This window comes from Terrapene carolina, unplaced genomic scaffold, assembly GCF_002925995.2.
Source record: "Terrapene carolina triunguis isolate 2854851 unplaced genomic scaffold, T_m_triunguis-2.0 Scaffold998, whole genome shotgun sequence".
NCBI lineage: Eukaryota > Metazoa > Chordata > Testudines > Emydidae > Terrapene > Terrapene triunguis.
In genome coordinates this window covers 2770722-2795145 of record NW_020665349.1, presented here as the reverse complement: position 1 = coordinate 2795145, position 24424 = coordinate 2770722, and the positions used below count along the sequence as shown (strand labels likewise).

The following is a 24424-nucleotide window of genomic DNA, read 5'->3' as shown; positions in this document are numbered from 1 at the left end:
TGCCGGGGAAGTAATCTGTCCTTTCTGGGCACGAGGGCAGAAGTGGCATTAGCCTGTCGACTCCTTACCCGGCACCACAGTTTTATGTCTGTGTTCTGGCATAAAGGCATGGAGCTCACTGACAATAATGACCTGTACCAAACGTTGATATTAGTGGAGTTCTCATTTTGGGAACAGGAGGGAGAGATAGGGTCCGAGATGTGGTGGAGGGCCTTTTGGGCAGCAATTTGCTTTGCTAAGGAGATCACAGAGGCTGCATCGGGATGGAGGAGTGGAGACAGCTCATGCAGATTTTCATAGCTGAGAAATCTCCTATCCTGGCTGGCAGTTCTGGAGCAGGGCCATTAGCATTGAGGGGTGGGACTGCGTTGTCATACAGACGAGGAGAGACAAGCAGTGGGTCCAGAACTTTTGCCTGAGTAAGGCCAACTTCCTGGAACTGTCAGAGGAGCTAGCCCCAGCCTACAATGCCAGGATCTGAATTTAAGACAGGCCATATCAGTCCAGAAGCAGGTTGCCCTTGCTGTCTGGAAGCTGGCCACCCCAGGCTGCGACAGGTTGGTGGCTATTCAGTTTGGCATTAGGAAGTCAACTGTCGGTGCTGTGGTGATGGAGGTGTCTGAAGCAATTAAAGTTTTGCTTCACACACAGATGGTTAAGATTGGAAATGTCTATAAGAACGCCCAGACTGGGTCAGACCAATGGTTCCTCTAGCCCGGTAGCCTGTCTTCAAACAGTGGTCGTTGCCAGATGCTTCAGAGGCAGTTGCCCTATCTGGTGGGCATACCCTGGATTTATATAGCGGCATTATGATATTTTCTTATTATCTATGCCTTTCCTAATGGTTCCTAACATTCTGTTATCTTTTTTCACTGCCACTGCACACTGAGCAGATGTTTTCAGAGACATATCCACAGTGACGCCAAGATCTTTCTTGAGTGGTAACGGCTAATTTAAACCCCTTCATTTTGTATGTGTAGTTGTGTATATATATGTATGTTACTTTGCATTTATCAACATTGAATTTCATCTGCCATTTTGTTGCCCAATCACTCAGTTTTGTGAGATTCCTTTGTAGCTCTTCGCAGTCTGCTTTGGACTAAACTATTTTGAGTAATTTTGTATCATCTGCAAACTTTGCCACTTCTCTGTTTATCCCCTTTTTGCCAGATCATTTATGAATATGTTAAACAGCACTGGTCCCAGTACAGATCCTTTGTGGGACCCAGCTATTTACCTCTCAATTTTGTGAAAACTGACCATATATTCCTACCCTTTTACTATCTTTTAACCAATTATTGATCCATAAGAGGACCTTATCCCAAAACTCCTTATTTTGCTTAAGAGCCTTTGGTGAGGAACCTGGTCAAAGTCCTTCTGAAAGTCCAAATGCACTATATCCACTGGGTCACCCTTATCTGCATGTTTGTTAACCCCTCAAATAATTCTAATAGATTGGTGAGGCATGATTTCCCTTTACAAAAGCTGTGCTGACTCTTCCCCAACACATTGTGTTCATCTCTGTGTCTGACAATTAAATTAATGGAGATATCCTATCTCCTAGAACTGGAAGGGACCTTGAAAAGTCATCAAGTCCAGCCCCCTGCCTTCACTAGCAGAACTAAGTACTGATTTTACCCCAGATCCCTAAGTGGCCCCCTCAAGGATTGAACTCACAATTCTGGGTTTAGCAGGCCAATGCTCAAACCACTGAGCTATCCCTCCCCCCCCTGTAGTTTCAGCTAGTTTGCCCTGTACTGAAGGTAAGTTTACCAGTCTGTAGTTAGGATCACCTCTGGAGCCTTTTGTAAAAATTAGCATTGTATTAGCTATCTGCCAGTCATATGGTACAGAGACTGATTTCAGCGATGGGCTATATACCATAGTTAGTAGTTCTGCCATTTCACATTTGATTTCCTTCAGAACTCTTGGGTGCAGGGCCGGCTCCAGGCACCAGCCCACCAAGCATGTGCTTGGGGCGGCGCCTGGAGGGGGGCGGCGCGGCGGGGCGCTCCAGCCCGAGAGTGGGGCCGCGACTGGGCTCACCACCTCCCCGCGGCGCTCCGGCCGGTCGGGGAGAGCAGAGAGCCCCAGCCGGGTTCTCCGCCCTCCTCCCAGCGCTCTGGCCGCCGGGGGGCTCTCCGCCCTCCCCCCGGCGCTTTGGCCAGTCGGGGACTGCGGGCCCGCGGCCGGGCTCGGCGCCCTCCCCTGCCGCAATGGGGGGGAGGGGGGCGGCCGGTGACTTTTTTGCCTAGGGCAGCAAAAAAGCCAGAGCTGGCCCTGCTTGGGTGAATCCCATTTGGTCCTGGTGACTTATTCCTATTTAATTTATCGAATTGTTCCAAAACCTCCTCTATTGACAGCTCTGGAACAGTTCATCACATGTGTGAGCTAAAGGAATGGCTCAGGTGTGGGAATCTCCCTCACATCCTCAGCTGTGAAGATCGATGCAAAGAATTCATTTGGCTTCTCCACTATAGTCTTGTCTTCCTTGAGTGCTTCTTTAGCGCCTTGATTGTCCAGTGGCCCCACTGCTTCTTTGGCAGGCTTCCTGCTTCTGCTTCCTCAAAAATTGCTGGTTTTGTCTTTTGCTAAAAAAACAACAAGGAGTCCGGTGGCACCTTAAAGACTAACAGATTTATTTGGGCATAAGCTTTCATGGGTAAAAAACCTCACTTCTTCAGATGCATGTCTTTTGCTCTTCAAATGCTTTTTTTGGCCTGCCTAATTATACTTTTACACTTGACTTGCCAGAGTTTATGCTCCTTTCAACTTTCCTCAGTAGGATTTGACTTCCAGTTTTTAAAGGATTCCTTGTCTCCAACTGCCTCTTTTATTCAGCTGTTTAAGCCATGATGGCTTTTTTTGGGTCCTCTTACTGTTGTTTTTATTTGGGGTACACATTTAGTTTGAGCCTGTATCATGGTGTTTTTTAAAAAGTTTTCATGCAGCTTGCAGGCATTTCACTCTTGTAACTGTTCCTTTTAATTTCCTTTTAACTAGCTTCCTCATTTTTGTGTAGTTCCCCTCTTTGAAGTTAAATGCTACTGTGGTGGATTTCTTTGGTATTTTCCCCTGTACAAGGATACTGAATTTAATTATATTATGGTCGGTATTACCGAGCGGTTCAGTTATATTCATCTATTGAACCAGTTCCTGTGCTCCACTTAGGACTAACTCAAGAATTGCCTCTCCCATTGTGGATTCCAGGACTAGCTGCTCCAAGAAGCCGTCATGAACTGTATCTAGAAATTTTATCTCTGCATCCCGTCCTGAGGCGTCATGTACCCAGTCAATATGAGGATAGTTAAATCCCCCATTATTGTTGAGTTTTCTGTTTTTGTAGCCTTTCTAATCTCCCTGTGCATTTCACACTCACCATCACCATCTTGGTCAGATGGTCAATATCATATTCCTACTGCTATACTCTTATTTATCAAGCATGGAATTTCTAGCCATGACCATTCTATGGTACAGGGTGAATCATTTTAAGATTTTTTACTATGTTTGACTGTGCTTTCTTTCCACTCCCCCACCAGCACAACCTACTCTGTCATTCCTGTATATTTTGTACCCTGGTATTACTGTGTCCCATTGATTATCATTGTTCCCCCAAGTTTCTGTGATGCCTATTATATCAATATCTTCATTTAATACCAGGTACTCAAGTTCATTCATCTTAGTATTTAGACATCTAGCATTTGTATACAAGCATTTATAAAATTCGTCAGTATTTAGTTGTCTGTCTTCATATGATGTATTTGAATGGGACTTTTTCATCTGATTGTTTCTCTTCAGTTTCTACCTCTATCTTATCAACTTCTATTCTCTCCTCTTTACTAGGATATAGAGAATCCCCTTTAATAGATCCTCCTCCAAGGGGATGCTCTGCACTTGTTGGCTTCACCCCAGTCCTTAGTTTAAAAACTCCTCTATGATCTTTTTAATTTGACATGCCAGCAATCTGGTTCTGTTTTGGTTTAGGTGGAACCATCCTTCCTTTATAGGCTCTTCCTTTCCCAAAAAGTTCCCCAGTTCCTAAATCCCACCATCTTCTCATCCACACATTGAGACCCTGCAGTTCTGCCTGTCTAACTGGCCCTGCACGTGGAACTGGAAGCATTTCAGAGAATGCTAACATGGAGGTTATGGACTTTAATCTCTTACCTAGCAGCCTAAATGTGGCCTCCAGAACTTCTATCCTACCTTTCCCTATCTCATTGGTACCTGCATGTACTACGACCACGGGCTTCTCCACAGCACTGCACATAAGTCTATCTGGATATCTTGAGAGGTCCGCAACCTTCGTACCCAACAGGCAATTAACCAGGCAGTTCTCTCGGTCATCACAAACCCAACTATAGATATTTCTAATAATCGAATGCCCCATTACTATTTCCTGTCTCTTCCTAGTAACCGGGGTCCATTTCCCCAGAGGAGTATCCTCAATGCAAGAGGATATCATGACACCATCTGGAAGGAGGGTCCCAACTATGGGATCAATTCACTCCGCTCCAGCTTTTTGTTTTCCTTCCCTGAGACTTTCATCTTCCTCAGACAGCACAGAGGCTGTCAGACTGGGAGTGGGACTGCTCTACTGTGTCCCAGAAAGTCTCCTCTATGTATTTCTCTGTCTCCCTCAGCTCCTCCAGTTCAATCACTCTGGTCTCAAAAGCCCATAGTCGGTCTTTGAGGGCCGAGAGTTACTTGAACCAAATGCATACTATGTCACCTGCCCAAAAGGCAGGTAATCCTACCTGCTGCATTCAGTGCAATAAACTGGATAGCCCCCCACTCTGCTGCTGGACATCTGCCTGCATTATCTTTACTCTTGCAGGGCTTTTTGGGGTGGGGGGGCAGGTTTATTGGCCTAAGGTTAGAGAATATTTGTTAGGTGTGTCTGGCTCTCTTGCTTCCTCTCTAAACTCCCTTGCAAAACTCCACTGTTTGCTAGCTCCTCTGGTCACTTAGCATCTGGCTTTTTAAACCCCAGTTCTCCCTGACTTAGTTCCACCCCCTTGTCAAGGGATCCTAAAGGGCTGCGCTGAAACAATCGTATCTTTGAGTGAATGGGTTTCCCGAACTGGGCTGACACCAGCCCAGTTGTCACACATGGCCCCTCCCCCAATGCGCACATGATTATGATGGCCACAGAGGGAGCTTTCATGAAGACCATTGCAGGATGCATGAGCAGGATACATGATGCCAGCGTGTTCCAAAGATCCATCCTTTTTGAATTTGGACAAGCTAGGAGTTTATTCCCACCCAATGATATAGCTATCAACAGGATATCTGTGCCCACTAATATTTTGGGAGACCCAGCCTCTCTTCTACTTCCCTGGCTCATGAGATCCTTGAGCAGAGGAGGCCTCTGAAGGAAAACCCTCCATGTATACCAAGGAGCTGTCTTGTTGTCTGGTGAGTGATGGGCGGATAATGACTAGAGGAGACTAGAGGGAAGGGTGGGATAGACGGTTTTGCTCTGCTGAGAAACCTGGCAGATCAATTTGAAGTTCCTGCTGCATGAGAAGTTCTCCTGCACCATTACCCAGGAATGGACTAAAAGTGAGGTCAATATAAACAGGCTGCAGAGCTAGGATACAGCAGCATAGAACAACCCCAAACATATCTTTGCAACCTCTCTCCCACGTGTGGCAGCTGCCCAGTAGACCTGTATTTCCAAGAGACTTAATACTGCCAGGAGCTGGTTGTTGGACTGGTTTCCTAGGCCAGTGTTGTTTTGTGAAGTTTTGGCTGCTTCTGAAAATCCTCTAATACTAAGGGTGGTTTGAGAAGAAGAACACTGCTGTACATACACTCAGCAGCTATGCTTGTCCTGCCCCTCCCTCTGTTTGCTGCCACAGCTCATCTTATATTAATAATCCTGGCTCAGCACACATGCATCAGTGTACGACACAATGAATCACTGCTAGCATTTTTTACCGCTTGGTATCCATCTTGGAGCGCACGTGTTTTCACACCCTGGCCCGGTGCCCCACTCTGGATGGGCCCCAATCTGTTGTGATTGGAGCCAGGGGGGTACACTGCACCCTAGTGACTGATCACTGTTCCTCTCTCTGGGTCTCTCAGGCATACTTCCAGTTGCAGACTCAATGTCTGACATCTACCTTGGGCAGAGGGACCCAGAGCCACTGCATAAAAAGCCTGCACTACAGTAATAGAAGTTGGTCCTAAAAGGCAACAATGGCCCCTAGTGTTGTCAGATCCTCACTAATTATAACAATAATAGCAGGATGTTACTTGATCAGCTCAGGCAATGCTGGTTCCTCTGCCACATCCCCCTGGGTCTGTTTCTCCAGCTCCTCTCCAAAGGGGCCCTGGGAGTCCTGGGCGAAGTAGCTTCTGTTCCTCCTTCAGCTGAGATCACTATAGCCAGGGCCAGTCCTGGCTTCAGCTCCTCTTCCAGGTCCTCAGTGCTCAGTCACCCACACACATCACCCAGCTCCATGCTTGGGGCACTGCTGGGCACCTGGTTCAGCTCTTCATGGAAGGGGAACTTTCTAGGGGAGTTACCTGACGGGGAGTTCTTGTCCTTTGCATGGTAGCACAGGCTGTTCAGGGATCTCATCTCCCATCACTGAGGTGCAGTGCAGTGGATCCCTTCCTCAGTTAGCTTCACGGAAATAACATCATAAGACTTTGGAGTTCGGATCCAGGACCCCAAATCATAGGTCCTGCTGGCCTCACACCAGAGGTCCCCAAGAACTTTGGTGTCAGCCTGAGGCCAGCGAGCGGCACGCTGGGAGGACGCTCTCTTGTATGCCATCTGAGCTGAACGAGTGCAATAGGAGCATTATACGAGGGTTTTAGATACAGGGAACCATGTGCTAAGGCAGGGTGCGGACGCCGGAACGGGCTATTTGTAGTGCCTGGAGTAGGTTGGTCGTCACAACAAGGGCTCCAGGGGGAGTTTGGGGAAGGCTTTGGGGGACTATCCACAGTCAAATGGACCCTAACTGCATCCACACAGCACGCTGTAGCTTGAGCATCAGCAGCACTTGAGCTTCGACTTATATTTCCTGACAGGCCAGCTAGCTCCAGTTTAAAGCAGCACCATGCTTGAGCTGCAGATTTGTGTGTGTGGACGAGAGTTGGGTTAGGGGCAACATGAGTTCTAGCTCAAGTTAACTTTGACAACCCCACTAAGTGCATGTCCCGTGATTAGCACAATGGCACTATCATTGTGGGTGAGGCCTCCAGCTGCTACCTGTCATGGAGTCACCGGGGTGATGCTCTGGACTACTCCCTACGAAGCCAGTCAGGACTCTGGGGGAGCCTCCTCTCTCTGAGCAGACAGTCTCCAGGGCAAGAAGCTTACAGAGCTTTGACTTTCCTGGGTCTGACCTCGGAGCGTTCAGCATCCCCTTCCCCCTATGCGCTTCCCACAGCGAGTCCGCCCGGGGGGGATCCTGGGGGAGCCAGAGGGTCCTGCACCTCAATTCCGCAGTCAGACATGACTCTCAGCCAGCCAGTAAAACAGAAGGTTTATTAGAAGACAGGAACACAGTCCAAAACAGAGCTTGTAGGTACAGAGAACAGGACCCCTCAGTCAGGTCCATCTTGGGGCCAGGGGGGCCAGAGCCCCAACTGGCCCCCCTCCATTTCCCCAGCCAGCTCCAAACTGAAACTCTCCAGCCCCTCTTTTGGCCTTTGTCTCTTTCCAGGGCCAGGAGGTCACCTGATCTTTGTTCTCCAACACCTTCAGTTGGCACCTTTGCAGGGGAGGGTCCCAGGCCATCAATTGCCAGGAGACAGAGTGTCGGCCATTCTCTGTGCAGACAGCATCACACTGGCCCTCTAAGGCTCTGCAGCAATCACACACCCTTATCCCACCATCTAGAGACTTAAGAAAGGCATAGGGGAAACTGAGGCACCCACACAGTATTCAGAGAAAACATTAAGAACATTCCCACTTCGTCACACTACCCCAAGCAATCAGCATCATGATTGGGTGAGATTTAATCACATGCGCCAGTTTCCTCCAGGCCCCGGGAGTGCTCAACCCCCCTGCCCTGCCCCAGGTTCCGCCCCTACCAGCCCCCAAACCCCCACCTCTTCCCACCCCTGCTCGACACCAGGCTCTGCCCCCCCTCCACCCCTTTCCCCAAGCCCCCACCCCTGTCCCACCTCTTCCTGCCCAGTTCTGACCCCTCTCCTGAGCGCACCCCATTCCCGCTCCTCCTCCTCCCCACTAGAGCCTCCTGCATGCCACGGAACAGCTGATCAAGGTGGGTGGGAGGCGCTGGGAGGGAGGGGGAGGAGTTGATCAGCAGGGCCGCAGGCAGGCGGGAGGCGCTGGGGGGGAGGGGGGCAGCTGGCTGCCGGTGGGTGCTAAGTACCCACTCATTTTTTTGTTTTGTGTTGGTTCAGTGCCAAGCACAATGGGGCCTGGTCCATGAGTGGGGCAGCTAGGCCCTACCGCGATCCAAAGAATACCGAAGAATGGTGCAGGTTCGGTGATGTCTAAAGCAACAGAGTTCCTGCTAGGGGTTCGGGCTTGAACAGTTTTATATTGTGTATTTCAGTTTTAGTTCCAATGAAATATTCATTAGTATACAGTGCTTGTTCACATAATTTTCCTATTAATTAGTGTTTCATCTCTTTTTATTGTGTTATTAAGGCCCTAAATATTGGAAAGCACTGCAGTAAAAGATAATCAGCATATTGGAAAACATTCCGGGGCTTGTGCATCACTCTGCGTACTGATCTTGTGTTAGAATCTGATTGCCTTGTTACTTCAAATATTTGAGCTGGGGATTAAAGGGCTGTGAGGCTGGTAGCGAAAGGTCCAGGCCTACTCGCATTCAAATCAATTGGAGCTTTGCCATGGACTTCAGGGAAGGACCCCATCTGTGGTCTGTCTGCCAAAGAAAGTGATCAGAGCCCCTACACACAAGTTATTCTCCAAGGCCTTGCCCTGTTTTAAATGGACTGTAGGAAGCAATCCTACCCTCGGCCCCAGCAGACGGATTTAGGTGGGACCTAATGGATCCTTTGTCTTTCTGTGATTCTGTGCGTGGTGTTTTTTGCAGAATGGATGTTCTCGCTTGATTAATCCCTTTTGTGTTTGCTGCCTTTGTTCCCCAGGCCCATGTGTTTGATCTGAGCATTAATAAATATGAAGCTATCTGCAGCCAGCCTGTTGTGGCCAAGAAGAAAAACAAAATCACCCATGTCCAGTTTAACCCCATCTACCCCATTATCATTATCGGAGATGACCGAGGCCACGTCACCTGCCTGAAACTCTCCCCCAACCTGCGCAAGATGCCTAAGGTAAGCAAGCGGTTAATTCCTGTACATTTAAAGCACCGTGTCGCAGTGCATAGGACACAGGAGACATAGGGTCTAGTCCTAGATCTGACGCTGCCTTGCTGTGTGGCCATATGCAGTATGGTAAATCTCTGATAAACGGAGATTTCTCGTTGTGGACTATGGCGTTTAGGTTAGGTTAGTTTACCCACTTATTTTTTTCCCACTACACCGCTGTCCTTATGCAGGTCACTTCCTCTCTCTGCACCTCAACTTCCCCATCTGTAAAATGGGGATAATGTTACTGAACCTCTCTTGCAGAACACTTTGAGATCTACAGATGGGAAATGCTATATATGTGCTAAGTACTAACGAATGACGGTTGGGGAGTCGAGTCCCTACTCTCTGTTACTGTAGGAGGAAGAGAGTTCAAATCCCTTTATGACAGTTGGAAGGATGCTTCATTTTACAAAGAAATAATCTCATGTGAGATTTGGAGCACAGCAATTTCCTCGCTGTGCTCCAAACACAGGCCACATACACGGGTAGCACGTCAAAACCAACCCTCTTCCCGAGGTTTTGGTTTTATTCACAAAAACTCAAACTGAGACAAAATAAAATCCTGCTCCCAGGGATCCTCCCAGAGGATTGCACAGCCCAAACCCTATGTCCTCTCTCTCTGGAGAGCCATTCCACCTCACTTATATATCCAGATGAGGCAACAAAGTACCTGCCTCCATGAGTCAGTAAAACCCACATAACCCTTTCTCAGCAGGATCAATACCAGCTAATAGTGCAGGGTTCAGCAGGCAAACACTGCCAACTCTTATTAACATAAATCCCTAGGCTTCAGGTGTGTAATCCATCCAATCAGGTCCTGGGCTGCCTTATACAGCAGAGTCCTTCTCTGTCAACCCCCTACAATACTAGAACCCTATTGTCTCTCTTTTAATGAAGGTTTTTTCCCATAGTCTCAGGTTTTGCAAAACAGACTCCAGAAAGCAATCTTGTTTAATGATGATGGTTTTACATTTATAAAGCACCTTTCTTCCATATGGGTCCCAAAGGGCTTTACATATTTTACTAACGGATTGTACTAATGACCGTCTGTGGCACATCCTGATCTCACGAGCATAAATGCAGAGTCATTTGATTGACTTCACTGGACACTGGTGTAAATTCGATCAGAATCTCTTCCTATACTAACATGACATTAAGAAAAATAGCAGAGCAGCCGTCCTGCTGGTAGCAAACATTATCAGGTGTCTGCGTGTCTAATATATGTGATGCTACCACGGAGAGAGACAAGCCACAAACAAAAAAAAGCCGGGTCCTGCTTCTCCCCCCTCCCTCCTGCGCTTGCGCCGCCAGACAGCTGATCAGCGCAAGCCTGGGAGGGAGGGGTGAGGAGGAGGAATGCGACGTGCTGGGGAAGAGGTGGGGCCAGGGCGGGGATTTGGGGAGGGATCCAATGGGGCAGTGAGGGGGCGGGGCCAGGGCGGGGATTTGGGGAGGGATCCAATGGGGCAGGGAGGGGGTGGAGTCGGGGCGCGAGATCATTCGCGTCCCGGCATGGGGCCCCGCACATGCTAAAGCCGACCCTGTCTGTGAGCTGCAATTCATCTGGGCCCAGATCCTCAAAGGTAGTTAGACCCCTATCTCCCATTGCTTTCTCCAGGAGTTAGGCATCTAAATATCTTTGAGACTCTGGGCCCTCGTTCACAGCAAGTTTTTTACCTGCGGCTCCTCCTTGGCTGATTTGTTAGTTCTTCATTTGTAAACCGTTGTTTCCGTTGCTGACGGTGTCTCCAAGATTGCTGTAAAATTCCACCAGACCATCAGCAGTGTGGGCTAGTGGAAATACCTCAAGCAGAGGCCACGTGGCAAACTGCATGTGCGCGCGCATGCACAAATTAATCATTTAATTGCTTTGCATACCAGTGAAATGCAGCCAACTCTGGGGTTAAATGTGGCAGCCATTTAACAGCGCACAGCAACACTATGGCACAATTTGGAATGGAATTGAATGCCTGATTGTGCTAGCAACTAATAGCATCCTTGTGTGCAGGTATTAATATCTAAAATGGCCTTTTGAAATCCTCCTTCTTTCTTGCTTCTCTTGTTCCAAATCAGCTTTCGCAAAATCTGATTGTATGTCATTTGCAGAATCTGATTGTGCGGCATTTCGTGGCCAGTTACTGCTGACTGAGGAATGACAAGCACCATTTTTCAGGCAGTCTGAGATAGGACATAAGCAATGGACTCCGTTTTATAAGCTGTGATGTTATTAAGCTATCCGTCTGCCACTTTACTGGCCCTGTTATATTTGAAGGGACATTTAACACTGAATGAAACGTTTCTCCAAATATAAAGAGGAAAGAGGTTTATCAGGCATGAATTACAGGCAAGTACAATAGCTGATTTATTCACGTCCTCTGTCTAAAGCCAGTTCTTAATTTAAAAGGATGAAATCCCTAATAACTAATGACACTCAGTGGCTACTGCAGATTAGGGTTGCCAACTTTCTAACTGCACAAATCCCAACACCCTTGTCCTGCCCCTTCCCTGAGGCCCTGCCCCTTCTCTGAGGCCCCACCCCCACTCACTCCATCCACCCTCCCCCACCCTCATTCCCTTGCTCATTTTCACTGGGCTGGGGCAGGGGTTTGGGGTGCAGGAGGAGGTGAGGGCTCTGGCTGGGGGCTGCGGGCTCTGGGTTAGTCCAGAAATGAGGGGTTCAGAGTGTGGGAGGGGGCTCCAAGCTGGGGCAGGAGATTGGGGTGTGGGCTCTGGGGTGGGGCCTGGGATGTGGGGTTTGGTGTGCAGGAGGGGGCTCTAGGCTGCGGGGTGAAACCGAGGGGTTCGGAGTGTGTGAGGGGCTCTGGACTGAGGCAGGAGGTTGGGGTGTGGGAGGGGATATGGGCTCTGGGCTGGGGGTGCAGGCTCCAGGGTGGGGCCACAAATGAGGAGTTCAGGTGCGGGAGGGGGCTCAGGGCTGGGGAAGGGGGTCGGGGTGCGGGGGGGTGCAGGGTGCTAGCTCCAGGAGGGAGTTTGGGTGCAGGAGGGGGCTCAGGGCTGGAGCAGGGCGTCGGGATGTGTGGGGGGATGCAGGGTGCGAGCTCCGGGAGGGAGTTTGGGTGCGGGAGGGAGCTCAGGGCTGGGGAAGGGGGTCGAGGTGCGGTGGGGTGCAGGGTACCAGCTCTGGGAGGGAGTTTGGGTGCAGGATGGGGCTCAGGGCTGGGGCGGGGGGTCGGGGTGCGGGCTCGGGGAGGGAGTTTGGGTGCAGGAGGGGGCTCAGGGCTGGGGCAGAGGGTTGGGGTGTGTATGGGGATGTAGGGTGCCAGCTCTGGGAGGGAGTTTGGGTGCAGGAAGGGACTCAGGGCTAGGGAAGGGGGTCGGGGTGCGGGGGGGGTGCAGGGTGCTAGCTCCGGGAGCTTGTCTTTTTGTCCATTCAGTCCTTCTGTCTCCCATTTGTACTTTTTGCTATTAACATTCATGGTTACAGATTATTGTGACATTTTATGAACCTTTACACACATTTCAGCAATTGCGCTTACAACTGAGGTAGATCTCTGCTATCACAGTAGGTCTTTTAAGAGTGCTAAGAACCATAAAATGAACCGAGGAATCCTGACCCTCAAACATCTGCTGTAGCCTCTAGTCCATCGTCTTGCCAGTCCAGTGCCTCGCTCTGTGCCTGGTTTCTGGTCCTTCTGTTGAATTCAATCAGTTTATTCTCCTAATTCAGACACTCCCTGCACATGACTACCTCAAAACCCTACTGAACAAACTACTTTAAACTTATTTTGAAAAGGACATTACAAATAACGCCAGCATCTCGTGTAGTAGCTGCATTCTGAAAGCATCCTGTAGTTTCTGCATTGGCATGTCTGCCTCATTGGCCTTCCATCTGTTCACCTAGAAATCAGAGCATGCATTTTGATGTTGTTTCTTGGCTTCCTGTTCTGTTCTGTTCTGTCAGAAACAACTGTCTTTGGCTCCCTTGTGTATATGCTGGTGTCCCTCTCCCTCTCGCTGGTCTTTGTGTGCACATGCAAGGTGGCAAAAGGGGGTTTGCTCTGATGTTTCTATTTAGAAGAGCAACAAAAATGATTAAAGGTCTAGAAAACATGACCTCTGAGGGAAGTCTGAAAAATTTGGATTTGTTTAGTCTGGAGAAGAGAAGACTGAGAGGGGACATGAGAACAGTTTTCAACTACATAAAAGGTTGTTACAGGGAGGAAGGAGAAAAATTGTTCTCCTTAACCTCCGAGGATAGATCAAGAAGCAATGGGCTTAAATTGCAGCAAGTCGTGGTTTAGGTTGGACATTAGGAAAAACTTCCTAGCTGTCAGGGTGGTTAAGCACTGGAATCAATTGCCCAGGGAGGTTGTGGAATCTCCATTATTGTCGATTTTTAAGAGCAGGTTAGACAAACACCTGTCAGGGATGGTCTAGATAATACTTAGTCCTGCCATGAGTGCAGGGGACTGGACTAGATGACCTCTCGAGGTCCCTTCCAGTCCTGTGATTCTCTGATTCCCACACAGCTGGGACATGTGCTCCTGATAGATATGATTGACAGCCTAACCATATCTTTTTACAGATAACTCTCAATAGCCACAAGTAATTCCAAAATCTCTGTTTTTCTCTAAAAATAAGCTCATTGCTGTCTGTTCCCCAGGCAGGGCTTGTATGTTTTGGGAGATTTTTTAGCTGTGTAGTATAGTTGGATTTACAGGATGGAGACAGCGGGGAGACACTGAGCAAAATTCAGCCCAGCTCCATTGAAGTCCATGGTGGTACATCAGTGCTGAATTTAATCCAGTTTGTCTAATAATTAAAACCTAGAGCAGGGGACAGGGAGTCAGGACTCCTGGGTTCTTTTCCCAGCTCTGCAATTGACTCCCTGTGTGTCTTTGAGTCACTCAAGCTCATGTTGCCAGCTTCCCTATCTTTAAACTAACATACAGGAGCAGGGTGCAGCTTAATTCATGTTTGAAAAACACTTTGAGATCCTCCAGGGAGAAATATTATGTATTGCTCCATATTTTGCTCTCAGTAACATTAGTGCAGCTCCATTTATTAGCACTTTGCAGAACAAATAAGCAATGGGGTGAAATTTTCAAAAGCTCCTAAATCCCATTTTCAAAAGTGACTTTCGTGAGACTTGGGGTACAATTTGAAGAAATATCCAAGTGACTTAGGTGCCCAAGTCTCATTGATTTTCAATTAAACCTAGGCTCCTAAATCACTTGGGTGTATTTGAACATTTTACCCAGGCTTCTATAACATGAAGCGTTTAATTTACCATCTGGTGTAAATGAAGGATGCCATGGTATGGAAAGGCCTGCATGGCCCCTGGTGTCCAGTGTGCTAGAAAAATCACTTAGCCAATTCACCCAGTGTCTGTAGTAAGAGGCACTGGAATGTATTTCATGCGTGGAAACGCCCTCTAGAACTGAATAGGGATGAAACCAAGAGAGTTTGATAGAAATATAGTGGAGTCCTATAGGAGATACTTTCAAAACTGATGGAATTTAATAAAAATTATATTCTTCCTACAGGATTTTTGAGCTGTATATAGCAGGATATAATTGTCTAGTCCATTCCGCAGGATGGCTAAATGATAAGGTTTACCATTTTCTGTTAAAATCTGTAGGACTTGTCCATATGGCTTAGCTCTGTTCATCTTATCCATTTATTTTCTGTGTACTGCACCATAATTTGCTCAGGATTGTACTGTCTGCAGGGGCAGGAGGTCATTTTGCATTCAGTGCAGACTGTTCCAGGGGATGCGCATGCCGCATACTCTCCCGGGGAGACCACTCTGGCTTAACTAGATGATCATCTTTGATTATCTGAAAATCAAAAAAGAATCCTACCGAAAAAGGAAACTAAGTCAAATTACAAACGATGAATATAAAAGCACAAGCATGTAGAGATAAAATAAGAAAGGCAAAGGCAAAAAATGAGATTAAATTAGCTAGAGAGATAAAGGGTACATAAGAACAGCCAAACTGCATCAAAACAAAGGTCCATCTAGCCCAGTATCCTGTCTTCCGACATTGGCCAATACCAGGTGCCCCAGAGGGAATGATCAGAACAGGTAATCATCAAGTGATCCATCCCCTGTCGCCCATTTCCAGCTTCTGGCAAACAGAGGCTAAAGACACCATCCCTGCCCATCCTGGCTAATAGCCATTGATGGACCTATCCTCCATGAATTTATCTAGTTCTTTTTTGAACCCTGTTATAGTCTTGGCCTTCACGACATCCTCTGGCAAGGAGTTCCACAGGTTGACTGTGCATTGTGTGAAAAAATACTTCCTTTTGTTTGTTTGTTTTTGTTGGGTAACAAGAAAACAGTCTACAAATACATTAGAAGCTAGAGGAAGACCAAGGACAGGGTAGGCCTATTACTCAATGAGAGGGGAAAGACAGTAACAGAAAATGTGGAAATGGCGGAAGTGCAAAATACCTTTTTTGTTTCAGTTTTCACCAAAAAGATTGGTAGTGATTGGATGTCTAACATAGTGAATGTCAGTGAAAATGAGGTAGGATCTGAGGCTAAAAAGGGGAAAGAACAAGTTAAAATTACTTAGATAAAAGTTAGAGGTCTTCAAGTCGGCGGGGCCTGATGAAATACATCCTAGAATATTCAAGGAGCTGACTGAGGAGATATCTGAGCTATTAGCGATTATCTTAGAAAACTCATGGAAGACAGGAGAGATTCCACAGGAATGGAAGCGGGCAAATGTAGTGCCCATCTATAAAAGAGGAATAAAGACAACCGGGGAATTACAGACCAGTTGCTTTAACTTCAGTACCCAGAAAGATAATGCAGCAAATAATCACACAATCAGTTGGCAAACATCTTGAAGATAAGGTGATAATTAACAGTCAACATGGATTTGTGAAGAACAAATCATGTCAGATGAACCTACTAGCTTTTCTTTGACAGAGTAACAAGCCTTGTGGATAGGGGGGACGCATATATGTGGTGTATCTTGACTTTAGTAAGGCTTTTGATACTGTTTTGCATGACTATCTCATAAACAAACTAGGGAAATACAACCTAGATGGAGCTACGATAAGGTGGGTGCATAACTGGCTGGAAAACAGTTCCCAGACGGTAGTTATCCGTGGTTCACAGTCAAGCTGGAACCTATTGAGTGGAGTCGTGCAGGGACTGGCCCTGTGTCTGGTTCTGTTCAATATCTTTATAAATGATTTAGATAATGGCATAGAGAGTACACTTATAAAGTTGGTAGATGATACCTAGCTTGGGGATGGGGGGTTGCAAGTGCTTTGGAGGATAGGATTAAAATTCAGAATGAATTTTGACCAACTGGAGAAATGGTCTGAAATAAATAGGATGAAATTCAATAAGGACAAATGCAAAATACTCCACTTAGGAAGGAACTATCAATTGCACACATACAAACTGGGAAATGACTGCCTAGGAAGGAGTACTGCGGAAGGGGATCTAGGGGTCATAGTGGATCACAAGCTAAATATGAGTCAGCAGTGTAACTCTGAGATGTATTAGCTGGAGTGTTGTAAGCAAGACACAGACGTAATTCTTCCACTCTACTCCGTGCTGATTAGACCTCAGCTAGAGTATTGTAACAGAGGGGTAGCCGTGTTAGTCTGGATCTGTAAAAAGCAACAGAGAGTCCTGTGGCACCTTTAAGACTAACAGACATATTGGAGCATAAGCTTTCGTGGGTGAATACCCACTTCGTCAGACGCATGTGTCTGATGAAGTGGGTATTCACCCACAAAAGCTTATGCTCCAATACATCTGTTAGTCTTAGAGCTAGAGTATTGTGTCCGGTTCTGGGTTCCACATTTCAGGAAAGATGTGGACAATTTGGAGAAAGTCCAGAGAAGAACAAGAAAAATGATGAAAGGTCTAGAAAACATGACCTATGAGGGAAGATTGAAAAAATTGGGTTTGTTTAGTGTTCAAAAGAGAAGACTGAGAGGGCTCAATAACAGTTTTCAAGTACATAAAAGGTTGTTAGAAGGAGGAGGGAGAAAAATTGTTCTGTCTAACCTCTGAGGATAGGACAAGAAGCAATGGGCTTAAATTGCAGCAAGGGAGGTTTAGGTTGGACATTAGGAAAAACTTCCTAACTGTCAGGGTGGCTAAGCACTGGAATAAATTGCTTAGGGAGGTTGTGGAATCTCCATCACTGGAGATTTTTAAAAGCAGGTTGGACAAACACCTGTCAGGAATGGTTTAGTCCTGTCTTGAGGGCAGGGGACTAGACTAGATGACCTGTCGAGGTCCCTTCAAGTCTTACACTTTTATGATTCTGCTATTGTTCTCTGCATTTATTTTCTTAACCTAAATTGTGGGTACGTCAGACTGTGAAAGGAGCTGTTTGCTCCTGGCCTTTGGAAAAGCATCACCAGCCAGTAGGCCACCCGTGCAGCCACAAAATGGGTAGTGCTGGCCAAGGAGCGAGCATGCTTACAGAGGCTGTGGGATGTACTGGAACCCCTGGGGTACCACCACTGGCCATTCCTCCGTTTAATTCCCCCTGGAGAGCAGTGAGCCATGCTGACAGGGACAGGTTTAATGTACATGTCTCTGCGCTATCAGGAATGATTTCGGTTTAGATTCACTCACATCACTTATATATTTGCATCTTCCTGGATGACCAAGTTTAAGTATGTTGAGACCTTCCCACTTGAGCTCAGATTCATTCTTATAAGCCCTGATCTGGAGCCCATTGACATGATCAGGAGTCTTTCACTTCAGTGGGATTTGGATCAGGCCAATAGTTAGCAGATTTTTAGCACAACAGATCTTCTGGCTAAATGCTTTGCATCTTCTCCCATTGAAGACAAGGGCAACTTTGCCATTGACACCAGTGGAAGCAGGACTGTACCTAATATTAGCATAACAATGTTAAAGAGAATTGCTGTGAAAAATGAAAGTTCAGCCTTTTCGAGGATCTTCCATTAGACAAGCTGCCCCAGTGCAAACTAGACAAATTGTTCTTCATTGTGTGCACCAAGTGCTATATGTTATTTCTATTAGAATAGCTCCTAAAATGCGCTCGGTGCTGTACAAATACATGGGTGGGCACAGCCCCTTACAGATCATACAACCCAATGCCCCGATCCTGCAAAGAGCTCTGTGGAAGACTCCCATTGAATCTTCATGGACTCAGGAGGCCACCGGCATGGAGCTCAGTGAAGTATCGAGGAAGTGTCAAGAGCTTTTGTTGTCATGGGCTCTGGGGCTCTGAGCTACACTTGCATATTTACTGGTACTTCGAAAGGAGTCACTTCACCAGGAATATAGGGGTCTGAATCTGAACTAAACTCAGAGAGGTTGGTTTTGCTTGGGGGAAATGCTGAAGGGAATCTGGTTTCAGTTGGGTGAACATTTCTGGCTTCTTTTCCTAATCTAGTGGATGAAGAAATTAAAGAATTTTGTCACCATAAACACAAGAATGTAGGTGTTTAAAAAATACATAAAGCTCCTAAAACGGCCCTTTGTCTGACATCACAGACAAATTGGAGAAAATAAAAGAATCGGAAAGAAAATTTTAAGATGAAAGCAAGTGGAAAGTAAGAAAGGAAAGTCATAATCAGCGAAGCGTGTTTGCTGACCTCTAGAGAAATTGCATTCTCTGGGCCAGGCCGTGAGGGATGACAGAGGGGAAAGAGCAGCCATACTGCTAATATGTCTAGCATTGAGGTCTCATGGAGGACACCCGTTCCCGGCGTTGGAGTTCTTTATACTGTAACATTCAAAAAGTCATTCTTCCCTCCCAAGGAAGAGACTGAAACAAGCTAATCAACTGGCTAATGAATGCTTGTGTTAACAGCAACATTATTGGGCCAGGCTAGCCTGGCTGGCTGAGTGTGTTTGGTGTAGGAACAGGTGAGGGTGCCAAAGAGGCAAAACCATCCCCTCACAGGGGCGGCAAGTTATATGGGCCTGTGGTGCCCGGGCTCCAGCAATATTCAGGGCTCGGGGGGCCCGGTTCCACCAATGTTCGGGGCCGGGTCTCTCCCCCGGCCCTGCCTGCCGCCCCCGCGCGCCTCCCCTGAGCATCCCTGCCTGCCGTGGGCAGCGGGCGGCTGCCCCCTGCAGCTCTGCCCTGCTGGCTCCCTATCAACTGTTGCTGCAGGGTCCTAGCGTCCCCCTTCCACCTGTGCCAGGGCAGGCTGACCCTGTCCCTGCCTTTCCACCTTGGACGGACGGACCCTTCCCTTTTCCGGTGGGACCCTCCACCAGCACAGGCCCCCCCCCCACCCATAGTCACCGCTCCTGCCCCATGCTGGGCAGGGGCAGCCCCATCCCCCACCCACAGTGAGGCTACAGTGAGGGGCAGCAGCAGGGGAGAAGGCGCACATGTGATGGCAGCTTCCCCCCCCCAACCCCCGCACCCACTGCAGGGGAGGTGAGGGGACTTCCTGGACCTGAGAGGGGCTCTAGGAGCACGTGCAGTGACAGCGGTGCGAGTTGAGTGTGCTGTCGGGGGGAGAGGGGGGCCCCTCCCCAGGAGCTCACTGCTGCCGGCAAGGGGAGGGCTGTAGTGTGGACAGAGCCTCATACTTCGATTGTCAGCTGTTTGGAGCAGGGACCGTCTCTTTGTTCTGTGTGTGTCCAGTACGTAGCACAATGGGGGCCTGGTCCATGACTGGCTCCTTGATGCTACGCTAAGAATTTGATGTGTGTTTGCACATAGCGCAGTGATGTTCTGAGCCTGGAGCAAGGCCCTTAGAGGTACCACAACGCAGATAATACAGACCAATAGGAAAAAGTTGCACCTGCAGCTTGGGTAGTTGAGTACCTATGCTCATTTGCAGATTCAATTATCCAATTTGCAAATGTGGTCCCAAAGGTAACTGTTTTTCATGCCACTGACCTTAGATGCACATAAATTTTGCAGTGATCTAGGGTCATCTGAGATGAACATATACCTGCCAGAGTTATGAACCAATAGATTGTTTCTATTTTTTTCCCCTTTCTTCAGTCACATGAGGTATTTGGGAAGCTGCTAAGGCTGCACAGAGGAGCAGCAAGAAAAACTGCTCTGTTTCTTGAGATACAATCCGTTATTGTCTGGGGCTGACTGCACGCACAAAAGGCAGTGGAATAGATTAGATAGATGCTCCAGCATCATAGGATCTCTGTTTGGCAATCCGTGTAGAACTGGGTGAAAATGCATTTTGTGTACATTGACTTTTAAACTTCAATCAAGATATGTTGCTCTCATTGTTTTCCTCCAGTATGTTTCACTCAAGTTGTTTTGTTCTGGATTGCTCAAGAGTCCTGTATTTGCTAGTTTTACCCAGGACTCTTATTTGTCTCAAGGGTTCCATACAATAATTTCTCTCGAGCATGACCATGGCCGAGCTGAGATTTATGTCTCCTCAGCACTGACTGATTGCTTGGTGACCCAAATGCACAGAACTCTATAGCAGCTGACTGGAGGAATTCCAGCAGTAGAGGCCAGTGGTACATCATGTTCCTTTCAAATGTCATGTATTCTTTCAATCATGCATTGTCTTTCCCAGAAGATGCTCAGGCCTGTAATAAGTGGTGACACAAATTGATTTGGATCAAATAGAAACTGACCTAAAACGTGAACTCAGCACTTTGAGATTTGAAAATGTTTGGCTGACTTCCACGTCTATCCCCCAGTCCCTCCCCCATGAGGTTTTTATTTTTGTTGTCTCTCTCCTATTAGAGAAGAAGGATGGCCTAATATTTAAGGGGCTAGACTGAGACTCAGGAGATCCAAGTTCCATTCCCTGCTCTGCTATAGACTTCCTGTGTGACCTTGGGCAAGTCACTTAATCTCTCTATACCTCCATTCCCTGTCCATGAAATGGGGATAATAGCACAGCCTTACCTCACAGGGCTGTTGTGAGGATAAATACGTTACAAGTTGTGAGGCGCTCAGATACAGTGGTAATGTGGGGACTTGTAAGTACCAAAGACAGAGAGATTTGGAGTTCCAGCTGGCCTGGAATGAAGAAATGCCAGAAATTTCCCAAGAGATCAGATTCCAAGAGGTTTTGGTAGTCTGGATCGTCCTCTGGGCTTTTAGGTATTTATCTGAACTGAATCCCCATCCTGGTGAGGTTTGTATGTCGCAGGACAGAGCTGTAATTTACAAGTCACAGATGTCAACCACCGTGTTCCGGAAGCCAGCAATCTGCAGTTTAAGGACTAGGCTATGCTGGAAGCTTGCGGCTTGGAGACCCATAGGAGGCCCTGCAGAGAAGGATGTACAAATGCTAGTTCCAACAATGTTGCTGGTGCCTTCTTTGAGGATGAAGGAAGTGCCCAAATCATGACTCCTATCTTCTCCTCCCAAAGCTGGCCATACTCGGTACAGATTGCTCATCTGTGAGGAGCCTGGACATCTTTATAAAAGCTGTCACAAGGCTGCTGAGTGATTCCACTTCGTTGTCATTCTCTCACGATTGTGCTTCCTATGGTTGGTGACACATACGCCTCTCTGTCGATAACCATTCTCCATGTGAAAGTAGCATACGGCCAATCTGGTATCCCTGGCTGGCTGTTAGGTTCTGGGTCCTGCTCCTGTGGTTTTCATTCTCTACTGATGCAGCACGACTTAAGCTCCTGTCAGAAGGAGAGGAATGCCACCAGTCTCCGTTTTCTGCCTCTGCTAATTCTAGTATGTATGAAGGCATTAGCAGCGTGGCATGCAGGTCCGGCTGGGTACAACTCGTCAGTGTCTAAGGAACATCACACATCTCCGTCAACCTTTTTGGTAGGAAGAGTTGTTGAATCATAAGTAGACAGTGACTTTGGTTGGAAGGAGGATCAAGATGTATTGAAGCAAAAGGTAAATACTGACCCTGGCAAAAATGATTCCCCTGCCTCCCCCCCAGTGCTCCCTACTCCTCCCCTCCCACCTGCTACTCTGGAAATGACCCCTCCCCTGCCGCCCCACCAGGCACTCACATGCAAACCCTCACAGTTAACTTCCCCCCTCCCTGCCCGAGCTCCCACTGAATCCTTCCCCCACCATGAATATTCTGAAAAAACATTGAAGGTGAAGGGCTAACAGTCCTAGAAGGTGTCTAGAGGAGACGTCAGATCGAATGTTGCTGTGTGACAGATGCCAGCCGAGAGCTAACGTTTCATGCAGTAGAAAGGCAAAACCTCTAACAGCATGCCAAAAATAGATATAAAAGGTCGGATTCTTCTCTCATTTACACCAGTTTTGCCATAATCGGAGTGAAGTTACCCCTGATTTGCACCAATAGAAGTTAAAGGAGAAGCAGGCCTCTATGTTGGTGCAGTGGGCAATATCTATGCTCTTAGGGAGGTAGAAAACTTTTTTTTTCTTTAATTTTTCTTCTCCCTTGGCCTTACATCACCGCAAACCTTATTTTTGTTGTCTAATGTCAGTTTGGTTGACTTTTTTTTTTTTTTTGGTCAATCAGCAGAGAGACACAGCATCAGCTGTATTTGTGGGTTATTTTAAGCTGAAGTAGATTCCCAATGGTCTGGACAAAGTGCATTAGTGTGTGAAATAGAAACACTGGTGGTTTGAGCAGGGAAAGGTTCCATTTCCCCTGGATTTTAAGAGAATTCAGTAGTTCTTATAAATTATTTCCAAAGCATGAGCCCGATCTTGTGACGTGCTGCTGTTTGGGAGACACTGAGTTCCTTTAATGCCCATTGGAGTCAATAGAGTTACGTTAGGGCTGAATTTGACTTGTTAATTTCGTCCTTGTTGCTGAATTAGAGATTTATGAAATAAAGCACCATTTCACCTTAAAATGCAATCAGTACGTGCCAGGAGTTTAGGGAATTTGGAGAAGAAAGTTGGGGAGAAAAAGATTCCTGAGTTTATTTATATGAACAAAAAATCAGTAACTGAACTCTGCTGTCATGTATACTTCTACAAATCCACAGCAATTCCGTTGACCTTGGTGGTGATCTGGTTTTACAGTGGTGTAACTTGGGGCAGAACATGGCCATTGGAATGTGTTGATTAGAAGATATGGGTGAAAACTTGATCCCACTAGAGTAAGTGGCCAAACTCCCATTGACTTTAGTGGGGCCAGGATTTGGCCTTGTATCATCTGATTCATTTTCACTTCTTTCTCCTGGACTAACAGCTTGAGCTGGGAAAGCAATTGGCACGTGTAACCAGCCCTGCAGCATCATGGGCATTTCGGCTGGTGCTATAAGAGGCGCTTTGTGCGGAGGCATTCAGGGCAGTTCCTTGTGGGTAGCCTGTGTACACACCTTTTGACCGATATTTGGCATCCTTGACCCTTTTTAGGAGCCCTGGGTGAACTGATCCAGGGAAATACCCACAAACCACTTGTAGTTTTGCCTCTGGAATGGTCCTTCTCTGTTTGTTTGTCTGCAGACAGCAGAACTGTACATACAGCCTCTTTTCACAATCTGCCCCCTCCCCTCCACCAACCCCATCTGTGTCCTCAAAGCCTGTTCTTATACAAGCGAAATATGAGACAGTAAGAGGTCCTGCTGGATTTCTTCAAACTACATTTTTTTTCAAATAGATCTGAGCCAGATCTCAGATCTATCTGGCTTACAAAAGCCAGTCTCTTTCCTTTCTGCAGACACTCAGTAGGAAGCTAGTCAGCAGTTGAGAAATGGGTACTGCTAGAGAATGACTAGCATTTTGAAAGAGAGGAATAGTACAGGATAGGCACTGTGTCTTCCCATCCTTTGATTTTCCTGTTTATAATCACTGCCCTCTGTGGATTCATTCATATCCACATGACTGAAACTCTTCCCAGAAAAATTTAAGAACCTTACAAATCTCCGCTCTTTGAGCAACGAACAGCAGGGGGGAAAAAAGCCTGCAAAATGTACATCAAACTAAAATCTGTATGAGTGGTCTAACTTTAAAATCATTGTACCTGTGAGTAAAGGCTGCAAGAACCTGGAATAGATGGGGGATGGACTGGGGACTTTAACTCGTGAGGATTTCTGCATCATTCTTCTGCAGGAAAAATGATCTATTAAAGTCTAGATTGGCTTATCCATTCCATACGTGGCATATGGAGGGTTTCAGGACAGGGTGTTTGTACCCTTATGCATGTGCATAGACACGCCGCTCTTGCACTAACCAGGATGGGAAGTATTGAAATTCAAGATGCATGA

General features: G+C 47.1%; 1 protein-coding gene across 1 annotated transcript in view; it reads left to right on the top strand.

Annotated features, from left to right (window-relative positions):
• Positions 1-24424, top strand: part of DNAI1 (dynein axonemal intermediate chain 1) — a 265393-nt gene that overhangs the window by 178317 nt on the left and 62652 nt on the right. The window contains exon 19 of the mRNA XM_029913866.1: positions 9109-9294. Within this exon, the coding sequence (XP_029769726.1) occupies positions 9109-9294 (186 nt within the window). The remainder of the gene's footprint in view (positions 1-9108; positions 9295-24424) is intronic.